We start from the raw sequence: 27,986 nt of genomic DNA, 5'->3' as shown, positions 1-27,986 counted from the left end.
ATCTTTTCTGATCCCTTTCAAGTTTCATAATATCCTTCCAATAGGAGGGAGACCAGAATTGCACGCAATATTCCAAAAGTGGCCTAACCAATGTCCTGTACAGCCGCAACAGGACCTCCCAACTCCTGTACTCAATGCGCTCACTAATAAAGGAAAGCATACCAAATGCCGCCTTCACTATCCTATCTACCTGCGACTTGACTTTCGAGGAACTATGAACCTGCATTCCAAGGTCTGTTTGTTCAGCAACACCCCCAAGACCTTACCATTAAGTGTATAAGTCCTGTTCTAATTTGCCTTTCCAAAATGCAGCACCTCACGTTTATGTAAATTAAACTCCACCTCAGCCCATTGCCCCATTTGATCAAGATCCCATTGTACTCTGAGGTAACCTCCTTTGCTATCCACTACACCTCCAATTTTGGTGTCATCTGCAATTTACCAACTATACCTCCTATGTTCACATCCAATTCATTTAAATAAATGATAAAAAAACTGTGGACCCAGCACCGATCCTTGTGGCACACCACAGGTCACAGGCCTCCAGTCTGAAAGGCAACCCTCCACTACCATCCTCTGTCTTCTACCTTTGAGCCAGTTCTGTATCCAAATGGCTAGTTCTCCGTGTATTCCATGAGATCTTACCTTGCTCACCAGTCTACCATGAGGAAACTTGTTGAACGCCTTACTGAAGTCCATATAGATCACGCCTACTGTTCCGCCCTCATCGATCCTCTTCGTTACTTCTTCGAAAAAATTCAATCCACATATATTAATCATTAAGGGTTGCACCACATGGATTAGTGAAGACGACAATATATTTATAGTCCATCCCTAAATGGTCAGCTACTTTCTTCACTGCAAAGTGGCATATGCACACCCAATACGCCATTAGGAAACAAGTTCCTGAAATTTAACGAGTAACACTGAAGGGACATTGAGATATTTCCAAATCAAGATGTCAATGGTTTGGAGAGGAACTTGCGGGTGGTGGTGTTCCCATGTAACTGCTGCCCTGAGGTGGTACAGGTCATGGGTTTGAAAGGTGCTGTTGCTGTTGATAGTCTTGATAAATTGCTATCGTGCATGATGTAGATGATGTACAAAATGAACATAAACAAAAATAATGTAGATAGTATCATGTAGATAGTACACACTGCTGCCACTGTGTATCAGTGATGGAAGTGTTGAATGTTGAAGGCGGATGGGATGCCAATCAAACAGGCCAGCATCGGACTTGGGAAACAGAAATTTGTCCCTTGGCATTTGTACAATTCAATAAGATAATGGTTGATCTAATTGTGGTCTCGGCTGCATTTTTCTGAATGCCTGCACACCACCTTCACTTTGACAATTCTCGACACCCTTGTTTGTCAAAAAATGAATTCAGCTCAGAATAAATTGAAAGTCAAGCCTCCACTACCTTCTGGGGAAGGGAATTCCATCAGCTCTCAATTTTTTGAGAGAAAGAAGATTCTCCTCATTTATTTTATGCTATGTCCAGGGGTTTTACTTTTCCCTGTGAGTGCATTCTCCCCCAGTTACCAAACCTCTCTGGTCTCCTCAAGATTTCACCTGTTTTGATAAAATCATTTTTCATTCTTCTAAATTCATGTGGGCGTAGGCCTAACCTGTTCACCGTTCTTTTTATATAATATAAATCTTTTATCCCAGGAATGAGTCATTTGAACCTTTCCTGAACTGCTTTTAAAGCAATTATCCATACTCTTCAAATAAGGAGACCAAATATAGTTTCACTTACATCCTTTACAACTAAATGACAACTTGCATGCTTTTATATTCCATTCTGCTTGCAATAAATGACAACTTTACATTTACCTTCCTAATAATGTGCTGTACCTATATTTGAACTTTGTGATTCATTTACCAGGACCCCAGATGCCCCTGTACCACCAGATCCTGCAGTCTCTTTCCATTTAAATGGTGAAATGCTTTTGTATTCTTCCTCCAAAATGGACAAGTTCACATTAGTAAAACAACAATTGCGAGGGAAACTCCACAGGTCTGGCAGCATCTTCAGAGAGAAAGCAAAGTTAATGTTTTAAGGCCAGTAACCCTTCTTCAGAACTGGTTCTGCTTTCTCTCCACAAGTGCTACCAGACCCGCTAAATTTCTTCAGCAATTTCTATTTTTGTGTCCGTTCTTCAGAGTACAGTTTTTTTTTGTTTATGTTCATTTTGTACATCATCTGCCAATTTTTTGTTCACTCACATAACCTGTCTATAGTCCTTTGTAATCTCACTGTTTTTTTTTCTTGACAGTTTACTATTCTACAGATTTTGGTGTTATGAGCAAATCTAGCCATCATACATTCTATCTCCTGTGCTATATCATTGATATTGACAGTAAATAATTGAGACCACATCAGTGATCCTTGTGACACTTCAGTTACAACTTGCCAACCCAAAAAAGATTCATTTATCCTTACTATTTCTTCCTGTTGGCTAATAAATCCTTAATCTGTGCAAATACATTTCTCACTACATCATATACTCTTGCCTTGTGCAACAACCTTTGATTTGGCACTCTGTCATATGCCTTTTGAAAATCTAAGTATACACATCTTCTGCTTCCTTTCTGTTCGCCCTTGATCCAATTAAAAAACTTCAACATGTGAAAGAGAAATCATGTTTCCTCTGTCTAATCAGGTTGTGATTTTTGAAGCATTCCACTAAAACTTCCTAAATAATGGACTCTGCTACCTTCTGTATCAGGCTAACCATAGTTTCCCATTTTCTGTCTCCCATCTTTCATAGAATCCCCCACAGTGTGTATGCAGGCCATTGGACCCACACCGACCCTCCAAAGAGCATCCAACCCCTACCCTCTAACCCTGCATTTCCCATGGCTAACCTATCTAGTCTACACATCCCTGAACACTGAGTAATTTAGCATGACCAATCCACCTTTCTTAAAGGTGTCACGTGCTATTTTTAAATCTCACAATAGCTTTCTAGTATTTAAGGAATTTTGCAGGATCTTAGTGAAGTATTTGTGCCTCTGCTTCTTTTAAGATACGAGGATGGAGACCGTCGGTCCTGGGACTTGTCAGTCTTTAGGTTCAATCATTTTTCTACCTTTTGTTGGAGACTATTTGTTTGAATTTCATCTCTCCCTATCACCTCTCGATCTTCAGTTCCATTGGGAAATTTTCTAAGTATTCAGTCATGAAAACAAACATAATCATTGGTTCAAAGCCTCTGCCATTTTTATGTATTCCATCATCTATTTCCCAGCTCACTCTCTCGGATGATCAACACTAGCTTCAGCTACTCGTCCCCTCTTCACCTTCTTCTAAATACTTGCATCTTGTCCTGAATGCTGTCAAGCTTCTTGAGTGTGGTTGGAACTGCAGTAGTGAAGTGTTCCATTACACTCCTGACTTGTGCCTTATAGATGGTAAACCGGTTTTGTGAAGGGCTGCAATGTTTTCCAGCCGCTGACCTGCTTCTGTGCCATGTATACGAAGTCATCCTTTGTAAAGCTTCCATTTTATGTAGCACCCTGTAGGACTGTAGAATGTTCCAAAGAGATTTGCATCTAAAGGAGAACTTTCTGAAATGAGCACACAGTGGTGACATAGGGTATACAGCAAAGAATTTTCAAAGCAACCTCCTGCAAACAGGACAAAATAATAAATCCGTATGCTCCTCTGATTGTTGCTTTCTTGTTTCCTTTCAGTGCACATTTCCCATCCATAGGTAAATCTGAACAGTTGAAAGAACTGGACAGCTTGGACACTGAGAAGGCTTTTCTGCTCCATGATGAGGCAAACAGGTTGGTCTGTTCAAATCTTTTGCTGGAAAAAAGGTTTAATAATAGGGCAGAGCAAGAAGAGCTGAAATTGTATAAACGATTCCACTAATGGGCCCATAAGTTCTAATATTTATTGTGCAAACAATAAATCTCCTCCAGGGAAGGAGATTAGTCTCTGAATAAAGAGATCAGTTCAACAGAAGTAACTTGGCATTGGATAGTGCTTCATCACATTCTTAGGATATGCCATAGTGATTTGAGACCAATCAGTCACCACACAACATGTCAACCCCCTAGAATGAATGGGTTCAGGGCATGGGTAGGGAGGGAAACATTTCCAAATTGCTTTTAGTCATTCATGGAAATGTGGGACTCGCTGGACAGGCCAGCAATTATTGTCCATCCTTAATTGCCTTTTGAGAAGTTGGTGGGGAGCTGCCTTCTTGAACCACTGTGGTCCATTTCACTGAGGGACACACACAATGCTGTTACGGAGGGAATTCCAGCATTTTGACCCAGCGACATTGAAGGGGCAGTGACGCATTTCCAAATCAAGATGGTAAGTGGCTTGGAAGGGGAATTTGCAGGTGGAGATGCTTCCATGTAGTTGCTGCCCTAGATGGTAATGGTTCTGCATTTGTAAGGTGGTGTCTAAAGAGTCTGGGTGAATTTATCAAACCTGGCACTAATCGCCAATGGACCTACTTCTACCAAATCTAATAAAGTTATATTAGGTTGCATGTGAACCAGAAATGGTTTTGAGCCCCCAAGTCCCATCCTACCAATACTGAAATCCACCCCCCTCCACCTTCCACAAGCTCACCCACTTGCTTGCCCCAAGGACGGGAATCAGAACCATCCCTAGCTGGTCCTGCAGCTTGCTTTAGAATATATCCACATGATTGACTGCAAGCCAGTCAGCCAATATGGCGGACCTCTTCATGGGGAAACTGCTGATACAAAACCCCATATTGTGCCCCTCCTCTTTCTACCATACTTTCACTATTTATATGCTCATTAATGATATCTGGAGTCCTTTTCATGTTAACTGCCAGTCTCTTCTCATACTGTCTCCTTGCTTCTGTTTTTTTATTCCTTTCATATTCCATCTGAACTTTCTGCATTTGGCTTGATATCAAGTTGAAATAAATGAAACTGTGTCAATCTGGACAATTACTGCTCCAACAATGGCTAAACTTGGCCAGAAAAAATGTGAATCAGTTTGTGTGTAGATATTCAACTTGATTTCACCAGTTGGTATTCTTGTGTTGTAATGATTAGAACATCAGTTAGATGCTGAAAGGCAACTATTGGTTTATACCAATACGTTAAACACAGTCAACCAGTGCACCAAAAAGAAATTGCTAACGATGAGCCTATTAGTATATGAGACAATCTCTTTTACAATTCCATACTGCGATTATCAGCAATTAATGAACTCATGACACATTTCATCAGGAGATTTAAGAGAGATGGGATTTTAATATTCTGAGATGTAACATTTTTTGGGACCTAGATTTTTTTCCCCCCTGTTTAACTCATGTTATAAATTTTAACAAGCTCTTGTTATTATCATCTGACAGCGATCATGACGCAAAGGATAAAAAAAGGCTTTGTGGAGGGAACCAACGGAGAGAATTCATTTTAAGAAGGTGGAAGAAATTCTGGGGTGCTCCAGTCACTGTATTCCTGGGGAATGTGATCCTGTATTTTGCATTCCTGTCTCTTTTCGCATACATTTTGCTAGTGGATTTCAAGCCCCCTCCCCCTATTGGTCCTTCTATGGCAGAGGTAACGCTGTACTTCTGGGTTTTCACTCTGGCGCTGGAGGAGCTGAGACAGGTGAGGACGCCAGCATTGTGTTTTCATGCTCAAAGTTTTAATGCTGAACCTTGGGAAAGCAGCAAGGGGAGTAAAAGTGTAAATCACCTGACTAGTACAGAAGGAGAAAATTAATATGATGACTTATGTACACAGATGCAGGACTATGGATGTCAAAAGGGGTAGTAGCTTTAGGAAATTATTTCCCTATAAGAGTAGGGAAAAAAACCCCACAATTTTGTCCGTACAAAAATAAAAAGCATTGTGAGCAAGAGATGCAGTATTAAATGATTTGAGGTGAAGACCTTTGTACAGTGGCTGTGTTTGGTCCAGACTAAAGGAATGTTCACCACCTCCAATTGGTAAGTGTAGTGGCCCTCTATAATAGTTTTTGTCAGGAATAGACAGAAAACTTCTGAAGTGCCACTGATTTGACATTCTCACCCAAATTTAGGGGAATAAAACACTGATTTGACAAATGGGAAAATATTTCACCGATGCAGATGGACTTCCTGTTCTGGGGTTAGGATTGAAGCACATATTGCAAGGTAGAGTGGAAGGGTCATTATTCTATCAGTAATTGCCACCATATAAACTGACACCCAGTGCACACAATTCTTAACTTTGTACCTGTTCCACACCATGTCAATACAGCCTTACTAATACATTCGTTATGTTAATGTAATTACAATCCATCGCTGATCAATAAAAGCATACCATTTTATCCATTGGCTGAATAGATAAAACCAACATCAGTGTAAAATATGGTAAAAGATCAAGTATTATTGTATGATTTAATTGATTTGGAAATAAATGTAATTGTAATGCATAACTTTCTGCAGATTATTTACTTGGGAACTGAACTGCGGTGAACTGAAACCAGAGTACACCAAGCCTGTAAAGTATACTGCATGCTGACTTGCACGTTGATATTGCAACTGTTCATGTTGTTTATAACAGTGTATTAATGATTTGCATCAAAGCACTGGTTGTACTCAACTGCAATGAAAGGTCCAATTCTGGATAACAGAATTTAGGAAGGGTGCAAGGTCACTTGTGAGGGTGCAGACAACAATTAGCAGACTTGTTCCAGGAATTAGGGACTTCCACCACATGGAGACTTTGGGCAAGCTGGAGTTGTTAGCAAACAGATGATTTGGGGAGGGTATGTTTTGATAAAGGTGTTCAAAGTCATGATGGTCTGAGACAGCGTAAGTGTGGAGGAACTGTTGACAACCCATTGAAAGAAGGTTCGAGAACCACAGGGTGTCATGAGCAAAAAGGCTGTTTTTACTCAGAACAGTTAGGATCTGGAGTGCACTCCCACAGAACGCTCTAAGCAGATTCAATTGTGGCTTTCAAAGGGAATTAGATAATTTGAATGGAAAAGATTTTCAAGGCTAAGGAGAAAGCTGGGTAAGTGAGACCAGGTGAGTTGCTCTTGCAGCAATCTGTCACTAGACACGATAGACTGAATGGTTTTGTTTGTGGTATAACTGCATTATGATTCTCGGATCCTCAAAAAAGTGCACCTGCTATACCAACGGCAACCAAATGATGGAGCCTGCCACTCATTTTTGAAATTAATTTTAAAACTCTTTCATTTGTGGATGTTGTGCTCACTGCACAATTCATAAAAAGTGTATCCATCTCAGGTCTGTAAATCAACAAAAGTTTCCAAGTCACTCCATAAGGCATTTTCTCGCACACGATTGCGACCTAATGAATATCCTGTAATTTTCTCAAGGGCTTGCCATAAAGAATACAGCAGAAACTGCTTTCAGTGACCTGTATATGTGCACCACCTGCTGAGCATGTTTGGGAGTGCTACAACGCAAAATAACCTGGTCACAATATATTCCAAATGCTTCACACCTTACGATTTTTCTTCCCCCTACAGAGTTTTTTCACTGAGGGAAATACGAACATAGTGAAGAAATTTAAACTGTATGTAGAGGACTCCTGGAACAAGTGCGACATGGTGGCCTTGGTGCTGTTCATTGCAGGAGTGACGTGCAGGTCAGTATCAGGGTCTCTGAAACAACCTCTCTTCCAACAATAATTTGCCCATCCCAAGGTAATAACCAAAACATCTTGCAGTGTTCTGCTATGCAGGAATGCAGAATTCACACGAGTTTGTAACAGAAATATGGAAATATAATTGGAAAGAGAGAACCAATATAAAGAGGATGTGTGGAAGGAAATCAATTAGACTGAAGCAGAACAGACGTGAATGCAGTAACATTCAATTTGAAACTGTTCTCAGTGCATTGCTTCTGATTTAATTTTATAAGGTCTAATTAACTTGTATTTTACTAATTAATCCTACATCTCCTGTCTAGGGAATAATTTGAAAAACATTTTGTTTTATGTCAAGATTTGTTTATATAGGAGATATGCAGCTGGTTTTAATGGACTCTGTCCGAGTGCATAATGGGATTGACAGGCCCGCGTTATTGTAGTGATATAGAATATCCCATTCCTGCTGGTGGGCCAACAGTCCCCAGTGGGAATGGGTTGACAGAATAGCCTGCTAGCCATGCAATCTCATAAACAAGCCATTTAAATGTTATAATCTCTGACTGCATGGGGATTGGGGTGCTCTTGTGGTACACTGCCACTGTGCCAATCCCTGAGCCGGGTGGCCCAGTTTGTGTTTCGGGGTGTGTGATAACGTCCCTGAACAGATAGACGAGAAAATGTGGATAATTCTGGGATGTAGTGGAGTTTCCCTCACTGGCATTGCAGTGTCTCCTCGAAGGCAGCTCAGAAAATCCTACTGGGTTTCCCAGTTGTTTCTCTCAGGAATGCCCCTCTTTCGAAAGGACTCCGTGACCAATCGAGGGGAAATCACCCAGATGGGTGCCTGCTAGCAGCCACTTCCCTGATCTCTCACCCAATTCCCCTCCCTTTACCACCCCCGCCACCAATGCCAGCAAGCCACTCCTGCACGGATTACACCCATTCTGCCCTCCCTCACCAGTGACCTGTGTTGATCCTATAGAAGATACATTACCACTGACAGGAAACACATAGCTGCTAACCTCTGTTCAGTAGCTCTTGTGAGGTGGGTTGGGAGAGGGGTGGGAAATTGAGGTATTTTCCTACTGGGGTCCTAATTATCGGACACGCACTTCAGTTGTACCTCACCCACCAAGACAATACTGGTCTGCCACCAGTAGGACCCACACTGGGAACACACAATCTCCCAGATTTTTAATGAGCACTTCTGTGATCTAAAGCAGTCTCTGACTCAGTTCTAGAAAACTTTAATCTTTTCCACTTTGGTTACCAGACTGTGTCTCTTCCTGTTACTTTGTAGATGAGAATAAGGTTAGATTCATCCCTCGGAACCTTTGGATGGATTTGATAGACTCTTCATGTTCTACTTGTAATTCATTGTCCCTGTTCCTTTTGACTTCAATTATTGCCTCACTCTTTATGATGTGTTGAATGATAACTTATATATCCTCATTATTTCCCTAACTTGGCTAAATGTGCTCATTGTTCAAAATCTGCTGACATTTTTGTAATTGTCATCTTCTTGCTGAGCTGTGGCTACTTGGCCAGTGCTGTGATAAATGAGCATTTGGCCCTTGTGAAAGTAGTCCCCCTCATTTTATTGCCTGCCACTGGGTGGGTATTTGATTGACTGAGTTATTTTTCATGTGTACCAAAGTACAATGAAAAGCTTTGTTTACGAGCAGTACAGGCAGATCATAGTAAAAATGGTGAATGGACTAACTAGCCTCAAATAATGTGATCTTCCTAATATTAATCTCTTTGAGCGAATGCCTCTGCAATGTAACCTGTATGCCTCTGTCAAAGTATTTTTGATCTGTACATCCTTGTTTACTATGATCTGCATGTGCTGCTCTTAAACTAAGTTTTTCACCGTACTTCGGTACACATACAAATCAATCAACAAATATCCACCCAGCGTCAGGCAAGAAAACTAGGGGGACCACTTTCACAAGGTCTGAAAGCTCATTTATCACAGTGTTGGCAAGTAGCTACAGTTCAGCAGAAAGATGGCAATCACAAAAATGTCAGCAGATTTTGAACAATGAGCACAAACAGCCGAGTTTGAGAAAGAACAAAGTTTAAGGTGAGTAGTATTAATGGGTGTTTGACTGATGTAATGTCTTCATTTCCAGTCTTTAAAATAATACTTCATTATACTGTGGAAAATCAATTTTCTTTCATCACTTCCAATGAACTAAAATACATTACAAAAGAAATTTGACACCATACACCAATTGCACAACAAACTGATTTATTATCAATGCTGGATATAATTGGGATGTCTATCATATACATTAGTTCTCTGACTGAATGTGACTAATATTATGATCGGTTGGAACCTTTTGGGTTATGAAATATGAATTGAATTTATTAAGAATAAATGGAAGGAAGGGATTTTATTATTACAGTGAGAATTTATTTTTCACTTTTTAACCCCATTTAAAAGATAATAAACAGCTTTGCACTTTGATAATGTTATTAAGTTGGAATATATGTTGATGAGGAAAAGCTGATAAGCAACATTGGTTGGACCATCTCGCTCCATTAGCACCATATGAATCAGTTATCAAGCGAAGCAGCTGTTCAATGTTTTACAGGTAACATTCTTCATTGCTTTCAAGTTTTATCTCACTCAAAAATACTGACAGAAGAAATAGATATAGTTCAAAGCAGGTAAGGGACTTCCAAGAGTAGAAGACTTATTAATCAAGCTAGGTTTCACAGGAAACATTCAAGCATAGCCAAAAACAAAACTACACATGCTGGAAATGAAAAGTGCAAACAGAAACTGCTGGAAAAACTCTGGTCTGGCAGCATCTGTGGAGAGAAAGTAGACTTATTGGTTCGGGTCCGTTGACTCTTGTTAGTTAATAATCACTCATCATTCACCGTTCAAAGAGATGGCTACCTTCAAACAGAATAGGGGAGAAGGCAGGAGTGATTAATGGAAAAAGAAATATTACAAGGAAAAAGGAGATGGTAACGGGATAAGTAAGTACACTAAAAAGAGGTGTAAATGACAATAGCAGAAACACTACTTCTTTTATAGTCATTCATTCACTTTTACTTTACCTTTTTCATTGAGTCATAGAGATGCACAACACGGAAATAGACCCTTCGATCCAATCACTCATGCCAACCGGATATCCAAAATTAATCTAGTCCCATTTCCCAGCATTTGGCCCATTTTCCTCTAAACCCTTCCACTTCCGAAGTCCATCCAGATGTCTTTTAAATGTTGTAATTGTACCAGCCTCCACCACTTCCTCTGGCAGCTCATTTCATACATACACCAGCCTCTTTGTGAAAAAGTTGCCCTTTTAAATTTTTCCCCTCTCACCTTAAACCTAGCTTTGGACTCCCCTGGGGAAAAGACCTTGGCTATTCACTCTATCCATGCCCCTCATGATTTTATAAACTTCTATAAGGTCATCCCTCAGCCTCCGATGCTGCAGGGAAAACAGCCCAGCCCATTCAGTCTCTCTCTATAGCTCAAACCCTCCAACCACAGCAACATATTTGTAAATCTTTCCTGCACTCTTGCAAGTTTAACAACAACTTTTCTTTAGCAAGGAGAACAGAATTGAACACAGCATTCCAAAAGTGACTTAACCAATGTCCGATACAACTGCAACATGATAACCCAACTCCTATAGTCAATGCACTGGCCAATAAAGGCAAATGTCTCCTTCACTACCCTGTCTACCTCTAGCTCAACTTTCAAAAAATGATGAACCTGCACCCCAAGGTCTCTGCTCAGCAACTCTCCCCAGGAGGCTTACCATTAAGTGTATAAGTCCTGCCTTGATGTGCCTTACCAAAATGCAACACCTCACACTTTCTTAAAAACCTGTTGTATCATTAATTTTCTTCAGTTCTGATGAATTGTTGCGCCTCTTTGTCTCCATCGATGCTTCTTGATCTTACGCGTTTTCAAACTGACCCTCCCACACCTGGATTTTGTTTTGATTTTTGGAGTGTTTCTTTTATTCTGGAAATGGCGCTAAGGAAGTCCTATCTGCCCTATTCCTCTGCCAGTTATAAGTAACATGAGATTGTCTCTTATACTTTAGCAGTCATTACTATTCTCAAAAGTACATTGACAGCAGTGAAATGGAAAACTAGGGGGATAATAAATGTCCCAATTACCTATCTCCCATTTTGTGCAAATGCCCAAGACCATTTCAACGTACTAAATTTCTCCACAACCTTTTAAATATGGACAGTTATCTCACCATTTGCAGTTGCACTGACAATTACATAGCTTTGCATTTTTACAAAGGTAAAAAAGTGTGAAAGCAGTACACATTTCCCGTATCTATCGTATGTTGCCCAGTTTCTCCCATGTCTTTTCTCTCTAGTTCTCTTTTTTGGGGTGGGGAGGATGGAATATCAATGAATATGATTTCACTTCATTTGCCATCTCTTTGACCATGCTTGACCTCCACTTATACTTGAATATTTTTGACAGTTAATATAATTGACCTGGTTCACATGTCAGTCGTGTGTCACCAGTTAATGTAAAGTGTAATATTAATTCTTCACTTTGTACCACGATTACACACAGTCACAAATAAGTTAGTCCCATACTGTGGCATAGCTGTAAAAAGAAAATACGAAAAAAGGGGAGTAGGCAATTCAGCCCTTGGGGCCTGCTCCACTATTCAGTACAATTATGGTTGGTCTCAGCTTGACCTCAACTCCATTTTCCTGCCTTCTACCTATAACCCTTTTAACCTGTTACTAATTAAGTATCTCTTCTATTCAATGTCCTGAGTCCACCACACTTTTGGGGTTATCAATTCCACAGATTCATGACGCTTTTGAGCAATTTCTCCTTGTCTCGGTTTTAAATTTGCCTCCCGTTATCTTGAAACGATGATTGTGCGTTTGATTGCCACACAAGGGGAAACATCTTTTCCTTGTCTACTTTGTTAATCCCCTTTAGAGACTTATGTAACTCAATTAGATATGTTCAACAAACAACACAAACTGCAGCAAAACCATGTTTGGGGAGCTGGTCTTCCTGAATTCTCGGGTTGTGTTGAAAAAAGTCCAGCACAAAGGAGTACCCCATATTCAGTTTATTTTCCAATGTGTCGCTAATCATTCTCGGAAGTTAAAAGGACATAAAATGTCAATGGCTTCCAGTCCAATCAAATTTATCAGGATATTTAAACTGATTCCTTCTCTAGTGAACTCAAAACAAATCTAAATCTTAAATGGGTCTGGGTGGGTTACTCTTCGGAGGGTTGGTGTGCACTTATTGGGCCGAAGGGCCTGTTTCCACACTGTAGAGAATCTAATCTAATCTAAAATAAACTTATTTTATCCACCTTCAGCTTTAAGAAAATGAATTTGATTGGCTCCCATTTGCATTGGTTCACCATTTATCCATATTTCGCGTGAGGTATCTTTTGTTAACCTTGCGCTTGTTTCTCTAAGTGGTGGTATGTTCCTTTTCTCTTACAGAATGCTAACAGTCTCCTATAATGCGGGCCGCACGACTCTGTGCCTGGATTTCATGGTGTTTGCTCTGAGGCTGATCCACATCTTTGCCATCAATAAACAATTGGGTCCGAAGATCATCATTGTGGAACGAATGGTAGGTGTCTGTAAGCATGGCTGCAGCTTCAAGAAGGATTAGAATCTCATGGGTAAAGTATTTTCTTTATCCTTTCATTGACATTTATTTTGATTTTACTTTGTGATATTACTGGTGCTCAGGCTGAACTCCAATAATGTCACAATGTACAATATGTGCCACGATGCCCCGCAGAGCAGATTAACGCTTGCTCAGCACTGTGCTAAACGATCACAGCTGCAGGGAAAGTGATGGCCTAGTGGTATTATTGCTGGACTGTTAAGCCAGAGACCCAAGAAATGTTCTGTGAACCCAGGTTTGAATCCTGCCACGGCAAATGGTGGAATTCGAATTCAATAAAAATCTGGGATTAAGAGTCTAATGATGACCATGAATTTATTTTTAATTGTCATGAAAAACCCATCTGGTTCACTAACACCTTTTAGGGAAGGAAACTGCCATCCTTACATGGTCTGGTCTACATGTGACTCCAGACCCACAGCAATGTGGTTGACTGTTAACTGCCCTCTGGGCAATAAATGCTGGTCTAGCCAGTGCTGCCCACAAAACATGAATGAATTTTTAAAAATGCCACTCCAGGAAATGGCCCCAAAGTTCCTGATTCTGCAAAGGGGAAGATTTGCCCTGTTGACCTCTGCTGGAAAGTACATGTGTGACAGGTGAATGACCAAAAGAATGAGTTTGACTCCAGGATTAAGCACGAGGGTAGACCATTTGCAAATGTGCCCGGAATAGGAATCTGTAACTTTCAAGAGAGAGTAAATAGACAAATATTCAATGATGCAACCAACAAAGGGGAAGAATTTTTTTCTTTGAAGTGAATTGAGCGAAGTCTTTTGAAATGCTTGAACTTTGTCTGATTTTGATATTTCCAATTTGAAGAATGCGTGTTTAATCATGATCAAAAGGTGGCATAAACTGCTGTGGGTAGGCAATGCTACCTGATCTTGCTCAGGGCACCAATTATTGCACCTAGGAACTCAAATCTGACCTGGTTCCATAGCTGTCACCTCAGGAGATGTGCTCCAAGGATGTGTGAAGCTGTAAAATGACACACACTCCCAGTACAAATAATGCACAGAGCACAATGTCCAAGTAGCTACAATAAGTTTTTAATTCGTATTGTGCCTTCAACGTAGCAGCAAAGTCCCAAGGTATTCCACAGGAGCATTTAACAGAATAACAATTAAGACCAATGCACATAAGGAGTGACCAAAGGAGATTGTCAGATGGTTATAGAGATTGGTTATATATCTTTAAAGGAAATTTAGACAGGGAATTCCATAGTTAGCATCCTTAGCAGCTGAAAGCATGATCTTGAATGGTGGAGTGAAATGGGGTTGGGAAAGTTTGCCATGGAGAGATTTGAAAAATCAAGGTGTTGCTTAATCAGGAGCCATTTGTTGGCTAGTGAATGCAAGAACAATGATGAACCCGAACAGTACATTAGAAGACAGGCAGTATAGTTTTGAATGGCACATTTATGGAAGGGAAGGAGGTGCACAGAAACAGCAGAGTCTATATGTAACAAAAGCATGAATGATGGCTTCACCTAATGTGTTGAGGAGTGAGAACAAGGTGATAAAGGTTGAAGCAGGGAATTGTTGTGACGGTTTGGATGTGTGGACGAAAACTCATTGAGCTCACATGCAGCATCAAGGCTGTGAATAGAGTGGGAAGCAGCTTCAGCTTGTTTCCAAAGAGTAGTCTGTTTGTGAAATTCATAAAGGGGACTTACGACAACAACGACAACTCCAGACTTCCCAACATTTAACTGAAAGAAATTTCTGCTCTGCCACTCCTGAATATTGATCAAGCTGATAGATAGATAGATAGTACCGAGACTAGTATTAACACTGGCGATGACTGGTAATTAAAGATAAAGTCTAATGGACTTTTCCTCTTTGATCAGGCTCTTGCTGAGATGCAGGCTGGTTACTTTTATAATTGTGTATAAAGTTAAATAGAGGATTGTATTCTGTAAAACCAGTAAGAACTGCATTAGTTGACAAAGATAAATGACCTTGCTGAGTGTTATTAAGCTGTTGAAGCATGTGAATTATCACAATTGAGCTTAATCTCATATTCTTATGCAATGCTCACATAAATTTCCCTGCAGCAACAACTGCATAGTGATCAAAAGCCGAGGCTATGTTGAAATGGTTTTCTTTAACCAAGATGCTCTTGTCAATTTTAGCGCTCAGCTCATCATCCTCACTGAAATTGTTTAATTCAGCAATGATTGATGAAGGGATGGGGAATGTCAGCAGTGTGTAACAAAGCCAAATAGACAATAACACTGAGTTACACAAATCACTGGAGAGCTTACAGATAAACTTGTTCATGTGACTCACTATCTTCACTTGTGGCTGTACAATTACCCATACTTACAAACTGACCTGACCAAACGTGTTGAAGATGGAGCAGATCTGAGCTAATGTTTTGGCTCTTTCACTTGTGTTAATTCCTCCAACAGATGAAAGATGTCTTCTTCTTCTTATTCTTTCTGACTGTTTGGCTCATTGCTTATGGCGTGGCCACTCAGGCTCTGCTCCACCCCAATGAGACTCGCGTGGATTGGATCTTCAGGAATGTTCTCTACAGGCCTTACCTTCAGATATTTGGCCAGATTCCCCTGGATGAAATAGACGGTACGTGATTTAAGTCGTAACCATATGGCTCTGTGAGATCCACACATCAAAATGTGCTGTCTGAGAGGGAGACAGAAGTAGATAATTGGATACAAGCTCATAAAAGGAAAGATTTGCACGTGGTTTTGGGGAAAGTGCAGGGGATTGGAACTAAACGAATAGCTCTTCCAGAGAGTGGGTATGTGTATGAAGAGCCAATTGCTTTCCTTGATGACGTACGATTCTCAAGTTCTGTATGAGCTGTTTGGGACATATTGGGATGTTACTGGGCAGTAATACACTTTTTTTAAAATAGAGAAATTCTGTGCTTTACTGTTATTTCTTTAACTTCATGTTGTCACATTCTAGAGGTTCGGATGGTCAACCGATCCTGCTTCAGTAACCAAGCCAACATGACAAATGAAGATAATTTACCCTATTGCATTAATCGTTATGCAAATTGGCTGGTCATCATGCTTCTGGTTGTCTTCCTGCTGGTCACTAACGTGCTGCTGTTGAATCTTCTAATTGCAATGTTCAGGTGATGTATGAGACATCCTGCACATGGGATTTTGTGAGGCTTCTCCGAGTCCGGGTTCTGTAAATTTGGTTGAAAGTTGGTAAAATTCTGAGGAAGTCTAAATCATCTGAATTTCTTGACAAAATTATGTCAAGAAATAGGGTAAACCCCATGTAAAATTGTCCCCCATAGGGTACTGACTTCCACTCTTTGCCACAGCTCATGTAGGGGTATCAGGAGAAAGCATGAATATAATATTGAGATAGAGTATCAGCCATAATCACATTGAATGGTGAAGTGGACTCAAAGGGCTGACTGGCCTACTCCTGTTCTTAGTTTCTATCAGTTTGCCAGAATAATAGTTAAGAATATCCAGTGCTAGTTGGAATGTTTGGATCATATCATTGACATTTCCTTCAGATATAGGGTTGTACCTGAAAATGTGTTGGCCTGGATTAACTCTGTTGACATTCTATTCTGCAATTTTGAATTACACTGTGCCCAATACCAAAGGGAAATGATGCAATTGGATTAACCAAAATGAGCTTGTGTGCCTCTGTCCAAATTTGTGACAGACCACATTACAATCAAAAGAGCTTGCAACGGCAGTGAGTGAGTGATGTTTTCCTGACATGTTTGCAAAATTTTAAAAAGTATTTTCCAATTACATCAGCTCCAAAATGCAAGTTGGCCAACATTTTTCTAACATGCTACTGATTATTAAGCTGCTTTGAGAAAAACAAAAACAGATTTGAAGCATATTTCTCAGCAAATAAACCTTCAACTCCTAAATGCCATATTGGCTTACATTTTCTAGGTAGCACTTTGTGCACTGTTTAAATGCCAGGTGTAACCCACTGATTTTAAATGGGTTTCCACTGTCATTGTAATAAAGCTACTGGGAGGAACAAAAGGGAGACTATGCCTCCTCATTCATCTCAACCTGTCTGCACTCTTTGACCACACAAACCTCCTTCAATTCCCTTCTCTCTTTCATCACCCTTGCTTGATTTTATTGATATCAACCTAATCTTAACACTTGCAATGGCTTCAATTCTCCTGCACCCATCCCTTGCTCCCCAGTAATTTTATTCTTGAATCCTCTGACTCATCTACTTGCTGTCCCTTGGTGACACCATATAAAAACCTGACACAATATAAAAACATAACACCAGGTTCCACATGAACATCGCAGCTATCCCACTTTTCTCTACTGCTGAACTCTCACACTACTTGTCTGTCATGTAGTATTGAGTACACAGTTTCTATTACTAAACAGGGAGTAGAACAAAACCATTGCTTTGGTCCCCTACACAAGCCATTGTTTCATCCTAATCCTTGTTAATTCTATGAAGCCCAGCCAGACTGTTTGGAACATTGGTGTTGTTTGACATAGAGATGGGCTTGTGATGCTGTGGTAATGTCCCTATCTCTGGACCAGGAGGCCAGGATTCAAATCCCACCTGTATAACATCTTTGAACACAGAACTGCTGGAGATCTGAAACAAAAACAAATTGCTGGTGAAACTCAATAGGTCTGTGGGAAGAAAGCAGAGTTAATGTTTTAAGTCCAGTGACTTTTCATCAGAACAACTCCAACCCTGCCTGAACTCATCTGCTTCTGAAACTCTCCTTCATATGTAACAGCTAGAAGGAACCAAGAGAAAGCATCACTTTTATTTTTATAAAACTTTCAGACGCAATTATTCCAGCAACTAAATAACATGAGCATTGGTGAGTCAGTTGGGAAAATGGGATTCCTTACATTGACAGAAGAAAAAATACACAATTTTGCAACCAAAATCAGAAAGTGGGAGTCAAGAATCTCTGCAGTGAATTGCAAGTGGTCTATTTGTATACTGTTCGTGCCTAACCTTACTTCATTGATATGTATTTTCCTATTCTCCCATGTGCTGGATAGAAATTAGATAGCAGCAATCCTAAGCGTGAAAGGAAATTTAACCCCAACTTTCCACGTGTCCCTGGGGCCCGCCATCTTGGCCAGTCACCAACATATCAGGGCACACTATAAGTCAGTGACTGTCCATACGGTCATCCATAGTGGTTTGAAATTTTAGACTTTCTGCATCCTTACAACACATCACTGACCCAGTTACAGCACAGTCCTGCACTTTAGAGCTGCACATTGGATCTCACTAGTACCTTTCATTGTAAGACAAAAGACATAGGAGTGGAAGTAAGGCCATTTGGCCCAGAGTCCACTCCACCATTCAAATATGGCTGATGGGCCTTTCAACGCCACTTACCCACACTCTCCCCGTATCCCTTAATTCCTTAAGAGATTAAGAATTTTTCAATCTCTGCCTTGAAGACAGTCAACGTCCCAGCTTCCATTGTGCTCCATGGCAATGAATTCTACAGGCCCACCACTCTCTGGCAGAAGAAATGTCTCCTCATTTCCATTTTAAAATGACTCCCTCTAATTCTAAAGCTGTGCCCATGGGCCCTAGTATCCCTGCCTGACGGAAACAAATTCCCAGTGTCCACACTTTCTAAGCCACGCATTATCTTGTAATGCTGCTGCCAGGACTTGCACAGGCACCTATCCAATTGATTTGACCAGAATCCATCTCAGGGCTTCTCACTTCCTCTCTTACCGCTCAATCACTTTGTGCCTAGTTGGATACTCACATAATTTCTGCTTTGTCTTGCTTTTTGGCCCCTCAATCAGAACCTAAAGGCTCAGGAGTACTTCAGTCTTTCCTTGCTTTTTGCTGCAGCTGAGGCCTTTGGCAGCATTACCTATTGTTTCAGGAAGTCACTGTCACACATGGATCTCCGAGGTCCACACGGACAAAAATAAAATTAGCTGGAACACTGGCCAGTGGCTTACCTGGCAAACTAACTGCATCTACTTCAACCAAATGGCCATATCTCATATTCTACAGGGAGTTGGCCTCAGTCAGGCTCATGCCTTGCTAATTAATCGTGCCTTTGTGTTCATCTTAAAGAACTTTGCTGTGGTTACTTTTAACCAACAGGTTGGGAAAACATTCATTTGGGCCTACAATGGTAAGGGAACAAAGGAAATTCAAACTATACCTCACTGTCTCAGGCTTATGAGCGTACAATTCAATCATAATTTATTTTCACCCTTTCTCTGGGACACATGCCTTTGGTACATTTAGATTTAAAATTTCCAATTCACTTGATGTCAGCTTCATATCATCTAACTTGTATTAAATGGAGTTAATCCAAAATTCTGCTCATATTATAACTCAGTTTGCTCATCATCCTGCATGATCTACACTGGCTATTATTCGGAGAATTCCTCAATTTTAAAATCATCATCTTTGTTTTCAAGTTTATCCTTGCCATCGTCTGTTCCAACCTCTAATCCACTCCAGCCCTGCACTTGTTAAATCTCTGAGCACCTCTAATTCTGGCATTTTGGTTAACCCGATCTAATCTCTTCACCTTTTTGGCAGTTGTGCCTTAAGCTGCCTGAGCCCTAATAACTGGAAATCCCTTTCTAGGTATTCCAGCATCTATCTCTCCTTGAAACATCTCCTTACCCAAGCTTTTGGACAACTGACCTAATTAGCTCTTCTACTTGCATGTCAAAGTTTTTAATCAGTCATGCTCATTTAAGAGGTTTAGAGGTGCTAAAGAAATTCAAGCCTTTATTGTATGTTTTGTTGCCCCATACAAGGCGCAAGATAGACCAAAGATTCGTAAGTAAGGAGTTCCTTGCTTGATCCATAGAAAGGCACCCAGTAGTACAGTGATTACCCAGTGAGGAGAGTGCACCAACAAGTGCATAAGTACAGCCACCTCTGAGTGGAGTCCAGTCGTAGCAAGTGATTAGATCCTAGAGATAAAATAACTGTTGTTGTTCCATACATAACACATCATTGGAGCAGTACTAATGTTCAACAATTCCCCTTCCTCCTGCCCAAGGGAATATCCAATATTTCCTTGGTATGGAGGCTGGAGGGTGCCAGATGTGTATCTGATAAAATTCTTGTGATAGTATTTGCTGTAGTGGGTGTGATCTTGTAGCAACCATGAGGATTTATCATTCAATCAAATTCACAGGAACTGTGCTGTGTGCAGTGTGTCTGTGGATGTTGAATGCAGCATTGTAGATCATTTTTAAATGCTTTTCTTTCCATGGCAGCTATACCTTCCAGCTTGTCCAGGGAAACACTGACATATTCTGGAAATTTCAGCGCTACAACCTAATTGTTGAGTATCACAGCAGGCCTGCTCTGGCTCCACCCTTCATCATCATCAGCCACTTAAACCTTTTCATTCGAAAGATTATTAAAGAACCACAGCACAAGCAGGAGCATTTTGGTAAGTGACCTTCCCATGGAAGTGTGGATTGCAAGTCGTAGAGAGAAAACCCATGCACAAGAGATCCATTGAATTTGCTCCAGTGTCACATTTTACCATGGGAATGTTATTGAGTCACAGCCTTTTGGTCCAACTCATCCATGCCAAACTGGTTTCCCAAACCAAACTGGTCCCATTTGCCTGTGTTTGGTCCATATCCCTCTAAATCTATCCTATTCATGTTCCTGTCCAAACATCTTTTAAATGTTGTAACCTCTATCCTTCTGGTAGTTTATTCTATATATGCCACATCCTCCATGTGGAAAAAAAAAGCTCCCTTGGGTCCCTTTTTAAATCTTTCCCCTCTCACCTTAAACCTATGCCCTGTAGTTTTGAATGACCTCTATCCTGGGAAAAAGACCTTTGCTCTTCACCTTATCTATGCCTCTCACTCTTTTATAAACATCGATGAGGTTACCCCTCAACCTCCTACTTAATCTTGAAAATGTTATGATTCCTACAAAGGCCAATTTCATAAAACAACTAAGTTTACCATAAGACATAGGAGTAGAAGTAAGGCCATTCGGCCCATCAAGTCCACTCTGCCAAATGAATCAAACAGAACAAATTATTTGGAAAAATTTCACTTTTTTACATAACTTTAATAATTAAACTAGAATTAACATAAATACAAATTATTAGAATTTTAGACAACATACCTTTATTTCTCCTCCCACCCCACAAAATCCCCATACCACCCCACCCCACCCCCAAAAATACCCCACCCCCCCCCCAAAATTTCCCATCCCCCCCCCCAACCAAACCTCGCAAACAGCAACTGTCCTCACAATAAGGAGTGGAAGACGTGGAGTTAATAAAGATACTTTTTCTTCAATGTGTACCTGGATAGGTGGTTGGAGAAGACTGCTTAAGATTCTGAATAGTATTTTAGCTGATTGTAATGTTTGTGAAAATATACAAGGTAATTAATTCATTCAAGTATACACTAAGTAGCTAATTAAATCATTAAGGATGGCCAGGCAGGTGATGTCACAGCTGCAACATATGAGAGCCCCTGGATGCCACTGTGATCCAGGAAAAACACATCTGCAAGAAGTGTTCAAAGTTGGAGCTGTTTTGTTTGAGGTTATGAACTGGAGGTTGAACTACAATCACTGTAAAATATCAGGGAGAATGTGCTGTAACTTTTTGAAACAGGACACAATCATACCCCCTTAGAATATGGTGTTCTGATTTGGTCAGTATTCACAGGGGTAAGGGAAGTGTGATTTTTATGTGAGGTAGATAAAGAGACCAGAGCCTCATCCTTTGCAATTGTCAAACAGGTTTGAGGTTCTTTCAGTTTATTTGGATGAGAATGGGGTTGCAGGATGAATGAATCCACTGAATGTGGTACTGTTACACCAGAAGCCATGCAAGGGGGAGAGTAGATAGAAATATAACTGTATTAGGGGCAGTATAGTGAGGTAGATCGACACCATCCTCAGTAATGATCACCATGAGTCTAGAAGGCTCCATTGCCTGTCCTAGTGCTGTTTCATTTTGTTCAGGGGGAGGGAAGAACTTGCAGTGAGTGGGGGAGGATCCTGTTATCATGGTCCATGTGGGTACTAATAACATTGTGCAGAACATTTTATTTTTGCGATGACAGTCAGTATGAGGAGCTAAGCACCATATAAAGCAGGACCTCAAAGGGTAATCATCTCTGGATTACTACTCGAGCCACATACAAATTTGCATGGGGTACATCAGCATGCATAGCTCAAAGACTGGTGTGAGAAGAGTGAGTTCTGATTCATGGGGGGCATTGGATCTCACCAGCACACTGACAATCATGTGAGATTTTACCTACATATAGACTGGAAATCAGAAAGGCAAAGAAAGCCTTAGATAGGGAGTTTATATAAATAAAAGCAAAGTGCTGGAGAAACTCAGCAGGTCTGGCAGCATCTGTGGAAAGAGAAACTAAATTTATGTTTTGAGTTTGATATAACTTCTTCAGAACTATATTTGAAACAATGTTCCAAAGTCATACAATACTTGAAACATTATCTTTTACTTCTCTTTCCTCAGATGCTACCAGACCCATTGAGTTTCTCCAGCCCTTTCTGTTTTAGCTCCAGATCTCCAGTACTGAAGCTTTTTATATTATTGAGTTTATAGAATGAATTCCAGATTTCTTGGGACAGTATGTTCTGAAACTGATCAAAGTGCAGGCTATACTAGAGCTGGTATTGTGCAATAAGAATAGGATTAATGATTAATAGTTAAGGTACTCATAGGTAACAGTAACCATAATATGTTTGCATTTTTGCATTCAGTTTGTGACAGACATATCGGGGTGTCCAATGCATGAATCACAAAAGGCTAGAATAGAAGTATAGCAAGTAATTAGGATTGCAGTAGAATGTTGTTAGTTATTACAAGGGGAATTGAGTAGAAAAGTTGGATTATGCTTCAGTTATACTGGCTGTGGTGAGACCACATCTGAACTATTGTGTACAGTATTGGTCTCCTTATGTAAGAAAGGATGAAAATGCATTGAAAGCAATTCAGATAAGGTATAGCAGGCTAGAACAGATGGGTTGCTTTACAATGAAAGTTTGTTCAGACTAGCCTTTATCCACTGGAGTTCAGAGGAGAGGCGACTTTATTGAAATTCAAGGTCCCAAGGGATGTTGACAGGATGCCTTCTCTTGTAGGAGAATCTGGATGTGGGGTCACTGTTTAAAAGTAAGGGGTCACCCATTTTTTGGAAAAATAAAGGCCATTAGGTAATTTTAAAAAATTCCCTCTGAGAACTGAGAAGCTATGGAATCTTTTTCCTAAAAATAGGGTGGAAGTAATGTCTTCAAATGTTTTGAAGACTGAAGTGGATACATTCTTGGTAAGGAAGGGGGTGAAACTTGATCATGGACAAGAAATAGGAGTGAGATGTGGCAATTTAGCCCTCAAACTCTCCTATCTATTCTATATGTTCATGGGTGATCTGCCCCAGACCTCAACTCCTCTCTTGTGCCAGCTCCTAATAATCCTCAATGTTTCAAAAACCTACTTCCCTCCTCTTTAAATACTTGCGGTTATCCTGCCTCCACAACTCCCTCTCCAGTACAGAATTTCAGACACTTACTACCCTTTAGGAGAAAAAAAATCTCTTCTCAATTTTAAATGAGTATCCTCTTATTCTGTAACTATGTTCCCTAGTTTTAGATTCCCCCAGTAGTGGAGACATTTTAACATCTATCTTGACAAGCCCCTCGCCATCTTAAGTTTCAAGTAAGGTCTCACATTCATACTTCTAATGGATAAAGGTCTGCCTTATCAAGAAGATAATCCCTTCATTCCAGGAATCAGCCTATTGAATCTCTTTGAAACTGCCTTCAACACCTTTTTTTAAAATACAGGGACCAATGCTATGTACAGTACTCCAGAGGCCACCTCACCAACATATGTTACAATTGTAACAGAACTGTCCTAGTTTTAAACTCCACCTCTGGACAATGAATCCAAAATTCCATTTGCCTTCCTAATTACTTGCTGCCAAGATTAGAATGTGGTGCTGGAGAAGTACAGCAGGTCGGACAGCATCCGAGGAGCAGGAAAATCGATGTTTCAGACAAAAGCCCTTCATCAGGGATTTAGGTTTTTGCCCGAAACATCGATTTTCCTGCTCCTCAGATGATGCATGACCTGCTGTGCTTTTCCAGCACTACTCTAATCTTGACTCAATCTCCAGCATCTGCAGTACCAACGTTCGCCTAACTACTTGTTGCGCCAACTTTGTGTTTCATGCACTAAGACACCCAGATTCTTCTTGTTTTCTTGGATTATCTCTCCATTCAAGCAGTAGCCTGTCTTTTGATTCTTCCTACTGTAGTGAATTACCTCCCACACTCTTACATAAAACTTCATCTGGTAAATGTTGCTTACTGATTTAACCAATCTGTATCCCCTTGTAGATCCTTTCTCTTCTTCACAACATGCCCTTCCACATTTTTCTTTTAATATTGTCAGCAAATTTGAATACATGACATTCTGACCCTCCCAAGTCATGATTATAGATGGAACATAATTAAGAAAATAACAACTAAGACTGATCCTTGTGCCACTCCACTAGTTACGTCCTTCGAACTAGAAAAAAGACCTATTAATTCCAACTCTGTCTGTTAACCACAATAAACGGTAAGCAGGAGTGGGGGGTCTATGGTAACAATTAAATCAGCTATAACCCTATTAAATGGTTGAGCTGACTCAAATGGCTTACTGCTACTCCTTGTTCATATTTGGTGGGGAGGGGGTGAACATAGCATAATTAATTGTCATAAGGCAAGATTCCGATTAGTTTTGTCAGGGCAGCTTTATGTTCCTTTTAAGATATAGTATAAAAAGCCTTTTTGAAAGGAAATGTGTGTCATAAATATGATCTGGCAGCATATTGTGCATGTGGAAAGATCTATGCTTGCACACTTTGTGAAACTCTTGTCAGTTTAAAAAAAACCATGGCAGCTCCCAAGTAAGCACAGTAGATCTGGGCAAACAGGATGGAATGTTATCACAGGTGGGTTTACTGCACATACATGTTTTGCTCAGGTATACTGAGAACGGTCTTGGGGTGTCGGCAGCCGTTTACTTTTCCTCAATGCTCTGGAAATCAGTGATCCATGCTGAAGCCCAGTGCTGTGCTTGTCAGTGTCTGAGACACTTGAGATTGGCAAAAGGCATCATGGCCGAATCCCTGTTCCATGCCCGCAGATGTTGCTATCAACAAATGCACGACTTGGGTAACCATTAGAAATTGGTGCTCCAATCCTTTTCTTTCCCCCTTTCTTAATTTAAAGTTGTCATAAATTCCTACTCACTGTGCTTTTGAAGTCAAAAAGACGGAGTTGAATTTGTAACCCTCAGCTCTGCATGGCTCAGTAGTGACTTAAACTGTAATTTCAGACACTACTCCCTAGTATCACAATGCTGTTTTTTTTTGGAAGGTTACTGATTAGATTAGATTAGATCAGATTACAGTGTGGAAACAGGCCCTTCGGCCCAACAAGTCCACACCGACCCGCCAAAGCGAAACCCACCCATACCCCTACATTTACCCCTTACCTAACACTACGGGCAATTTAGTATGGCCAATTCACCTATTGAACTCGGGTCTCTGGTGCTGTGAGGCAGCAGTGCTAACCACTGTGCCACCGTGCCGCCCACTGCATCCTTGAGTTTTTTTTTTCCAGAGATGTTCTAACAACCCAAAGTTCCATCATATCTGAAGTTTGAATGGTTCATTGGAGCCTTTTTGTTTACCCTAACAGATAGTGCTTCAGGCCAAAAGCTTTCAAGTCTTTTTTTGAAAATAAAACTGGTATAGTCAAGGGAGCACGGCCAGCTCTCTCGCTGTGCAGTTCTATTCAGTTCGGGGGTTAATTGAGTCAGGGTCACAGTTGAAACTGGAAGCTTGTTTCTCTTTCCTTCTGACTTCATAAGCTATTTGTGTCTTTTTACTCTTTGTGCTAAGGGATGTTTTTATTGGGACTGTTGTAAGTATTTTCAGAACAGCATCATTAAGTCGGATTAAGATAGGATAAGTTAGCCGGTTTTCTATTTTCTGGTTTCATTCTGTAATTTTGTAAATAAATTCTGTTTGTTTAAAATTTGGTAGTTGAACCAGCTAATTCAGTCAGGAATATCCACTATACACTTAGCTAAAACAAATAGCAAAGTTATGGTCTGGGCTACCTTCTTAAAGGTGTTTTGAGGGGTTAGGCCTGGTCTATAACTCTAGTGCCTATTTAATTTAGGCATTATTTATAAAAATCATATATAATTTTTATATATGAGGCCATACTGGATTTGGTTCTGGGTAACGAACCAGGCCAGGTGTTAGAATTGGAGGTAGGTGAGCACTTTGGGGACAGTGACCACAATTCGGTGACTTTTACTCTAGTGATGGAGAGGGATAAGTGTGCACTGCAGGGCAAGAGTTATAGCTGGGGGCAGGGAAATTATGATGCGGTGAAGCACGACTTTGGATGTGTGGCTTAGAAAAGTAGGCTTCAAGGGAAGGGCGCAATTGATATGTGGAGCTTGTTCAAGGAGCAACTATTGAGTGTTCTTGATAAGTATGTACGTGTCAGGCAGGGAGGAAAGGGTCGTGTGAGGGAGCCGTGGTTTAATAAGGAATTGGAATCCCTTGTTAAATGGAAGAGAGCAGCCTATGTAAAGATGAGGCGTGAAAGTTCAATTGGGGTGATTGAGAGTTATAAGGTAGCCAGGAAGGATCTGAAGAGAGAGCTAAGAGCAGCAAGGAAGGGACATGAAAAATCCTTAGTTGGTAGGTTAAGGGAAAACCCAAAGGCTTTCTATAGATATGTCAGGAATAAAAGAATGACTAGGGTAGGAATAGGTCCAGTCAAGGATAGTAGTGGGAAGTTGCGTGTGGAGGCTGAAGAGATTGGGGAGACACTGAATGAATACTTTTCGTCAGTATTCAATCAGGAACAGGACATTGTTGTCAATGTGAGTACTGAGACACAATTAAGTAGAATGGATGGCTTTGAGGTATGTAGAGAAGAGGTGTTGGAAATTCTGGAAAGGGTGAAAATAGATAAGTCCCCTGGGCCTGATGGCATTTATCCTAGGATTCTCTGGGAAGTAAGGGAGGAGATTGCAGAGCCATTGGCCTTGGGTTTTATGTCCTCATTGTCTACAGGAATAGTGCCAGAAGACTGGAGGATAACAAATGTGGTTCCCTTGTTCAAGAAGGGGAGTAGGGATAACCCTAGCAACTATAGGCCGGTGAGTCTCACTTCTGTTGTGGGCAAAATCTTAGAGAGAATTGTAAGGGATAGGATTTATGAACATCTGGATAGGAATAATGTGATCAAGGATAGTCAGCACGGTTTTGTGAAGGGCAGGTCGTGCCTCACAAACCTTATTGAATTCTTCGAAAAGGTGACGAAGGAGGTTGATGAGGGGAAAGCGGTAGATGTGGTATATATGGATTTTAGTAAGGCGTTTGATAAGGTTCCCCATGGTAGGCTACTGCAGAAAATACGGAGATATGGCATAGAGGGTGAGTTGGAGGTTCGGATTAGGAATTGGCTGGATGGAAGAAGACAGAGGGTAGTAGTTGATGATAAAGATTCATCTTGGAGTGCCGTTACTAGTGGTGTTCCGCAAGGATCTGTTTTGGGACCATTGCTGTTTGTCATTTTTATAAATGACCTGGAAGAGGGGTTAGAAAGTTGGGTGAGCAAGTTTGCGGATGATACGAAAGACGGAGGAGTTGTTG

At 40.6% G+C, this 27,986-nt stretch overlaps 1 protein-coding gene across 1 annotated transcript in view; it reads left to right on the top strand.

Moving 5' to 3' along the window:
• Window positions 1-27,986, top strand: part of trpm5 (transient receptor potential cation channel, subfamily M, member 5) — a 115,109-nt gene that overhangs the window by 81,964 nt on the left and 5,159 nt on the right. Inside the window, exons 16-22 of the mRNA XM_043706179.1 lie at window positions 3,703-3,798; window positions 5,361-5,619; window positions 7,499-7,617; window positions 13,096-13,228; window positions 15,705-15,879; window positions 16,228-16,399; window positions 20,520-20,698. Of these exons, the coding sequence (XP_043562114.1) occupies window positions 3,703-3,798; window positions 5,361-5,619; window positions 7,499-7,617; window positions 13,096-13,228; window positions 15,705-15,879; window positions 16,228-16,399; window positions 20,520-20,698 (1,133 nt within the window). The remainder of the gene's footprint in view (window positions 1-3,702; window positions 3,799-5,360; window positions 5,620-7,498; window positions 7,618-13,095; window positions 13,229-15,704; window positions 15,880-16,227; window positions 16,400-20,519; window positions 20,699-27,986) is intronic.

The sequence above is a fragment of the Chiloscyllium plagiosum genome, chromosome 16 (genome assembly GCF_004010195.1).
Source record: "Chiloscyllium plagiosum isolate BGI_BamShark_2017 chromosome 16, ASM401019v2, whole genome shotgun sequence".
In the NCBI taxonomy this organism is placed as follows: Eukaryota; Metazoa; Chordata; class Chondrichthyes; order Orectolobiformes; family Hemiscylliidae; genus Chiloscyllium; species Chiloscyllium plagiosum.
Note: the sequence above shows the minus strand (reverse complement) of the source record. Positions and strands in the feature narration are given on the sequence as shown.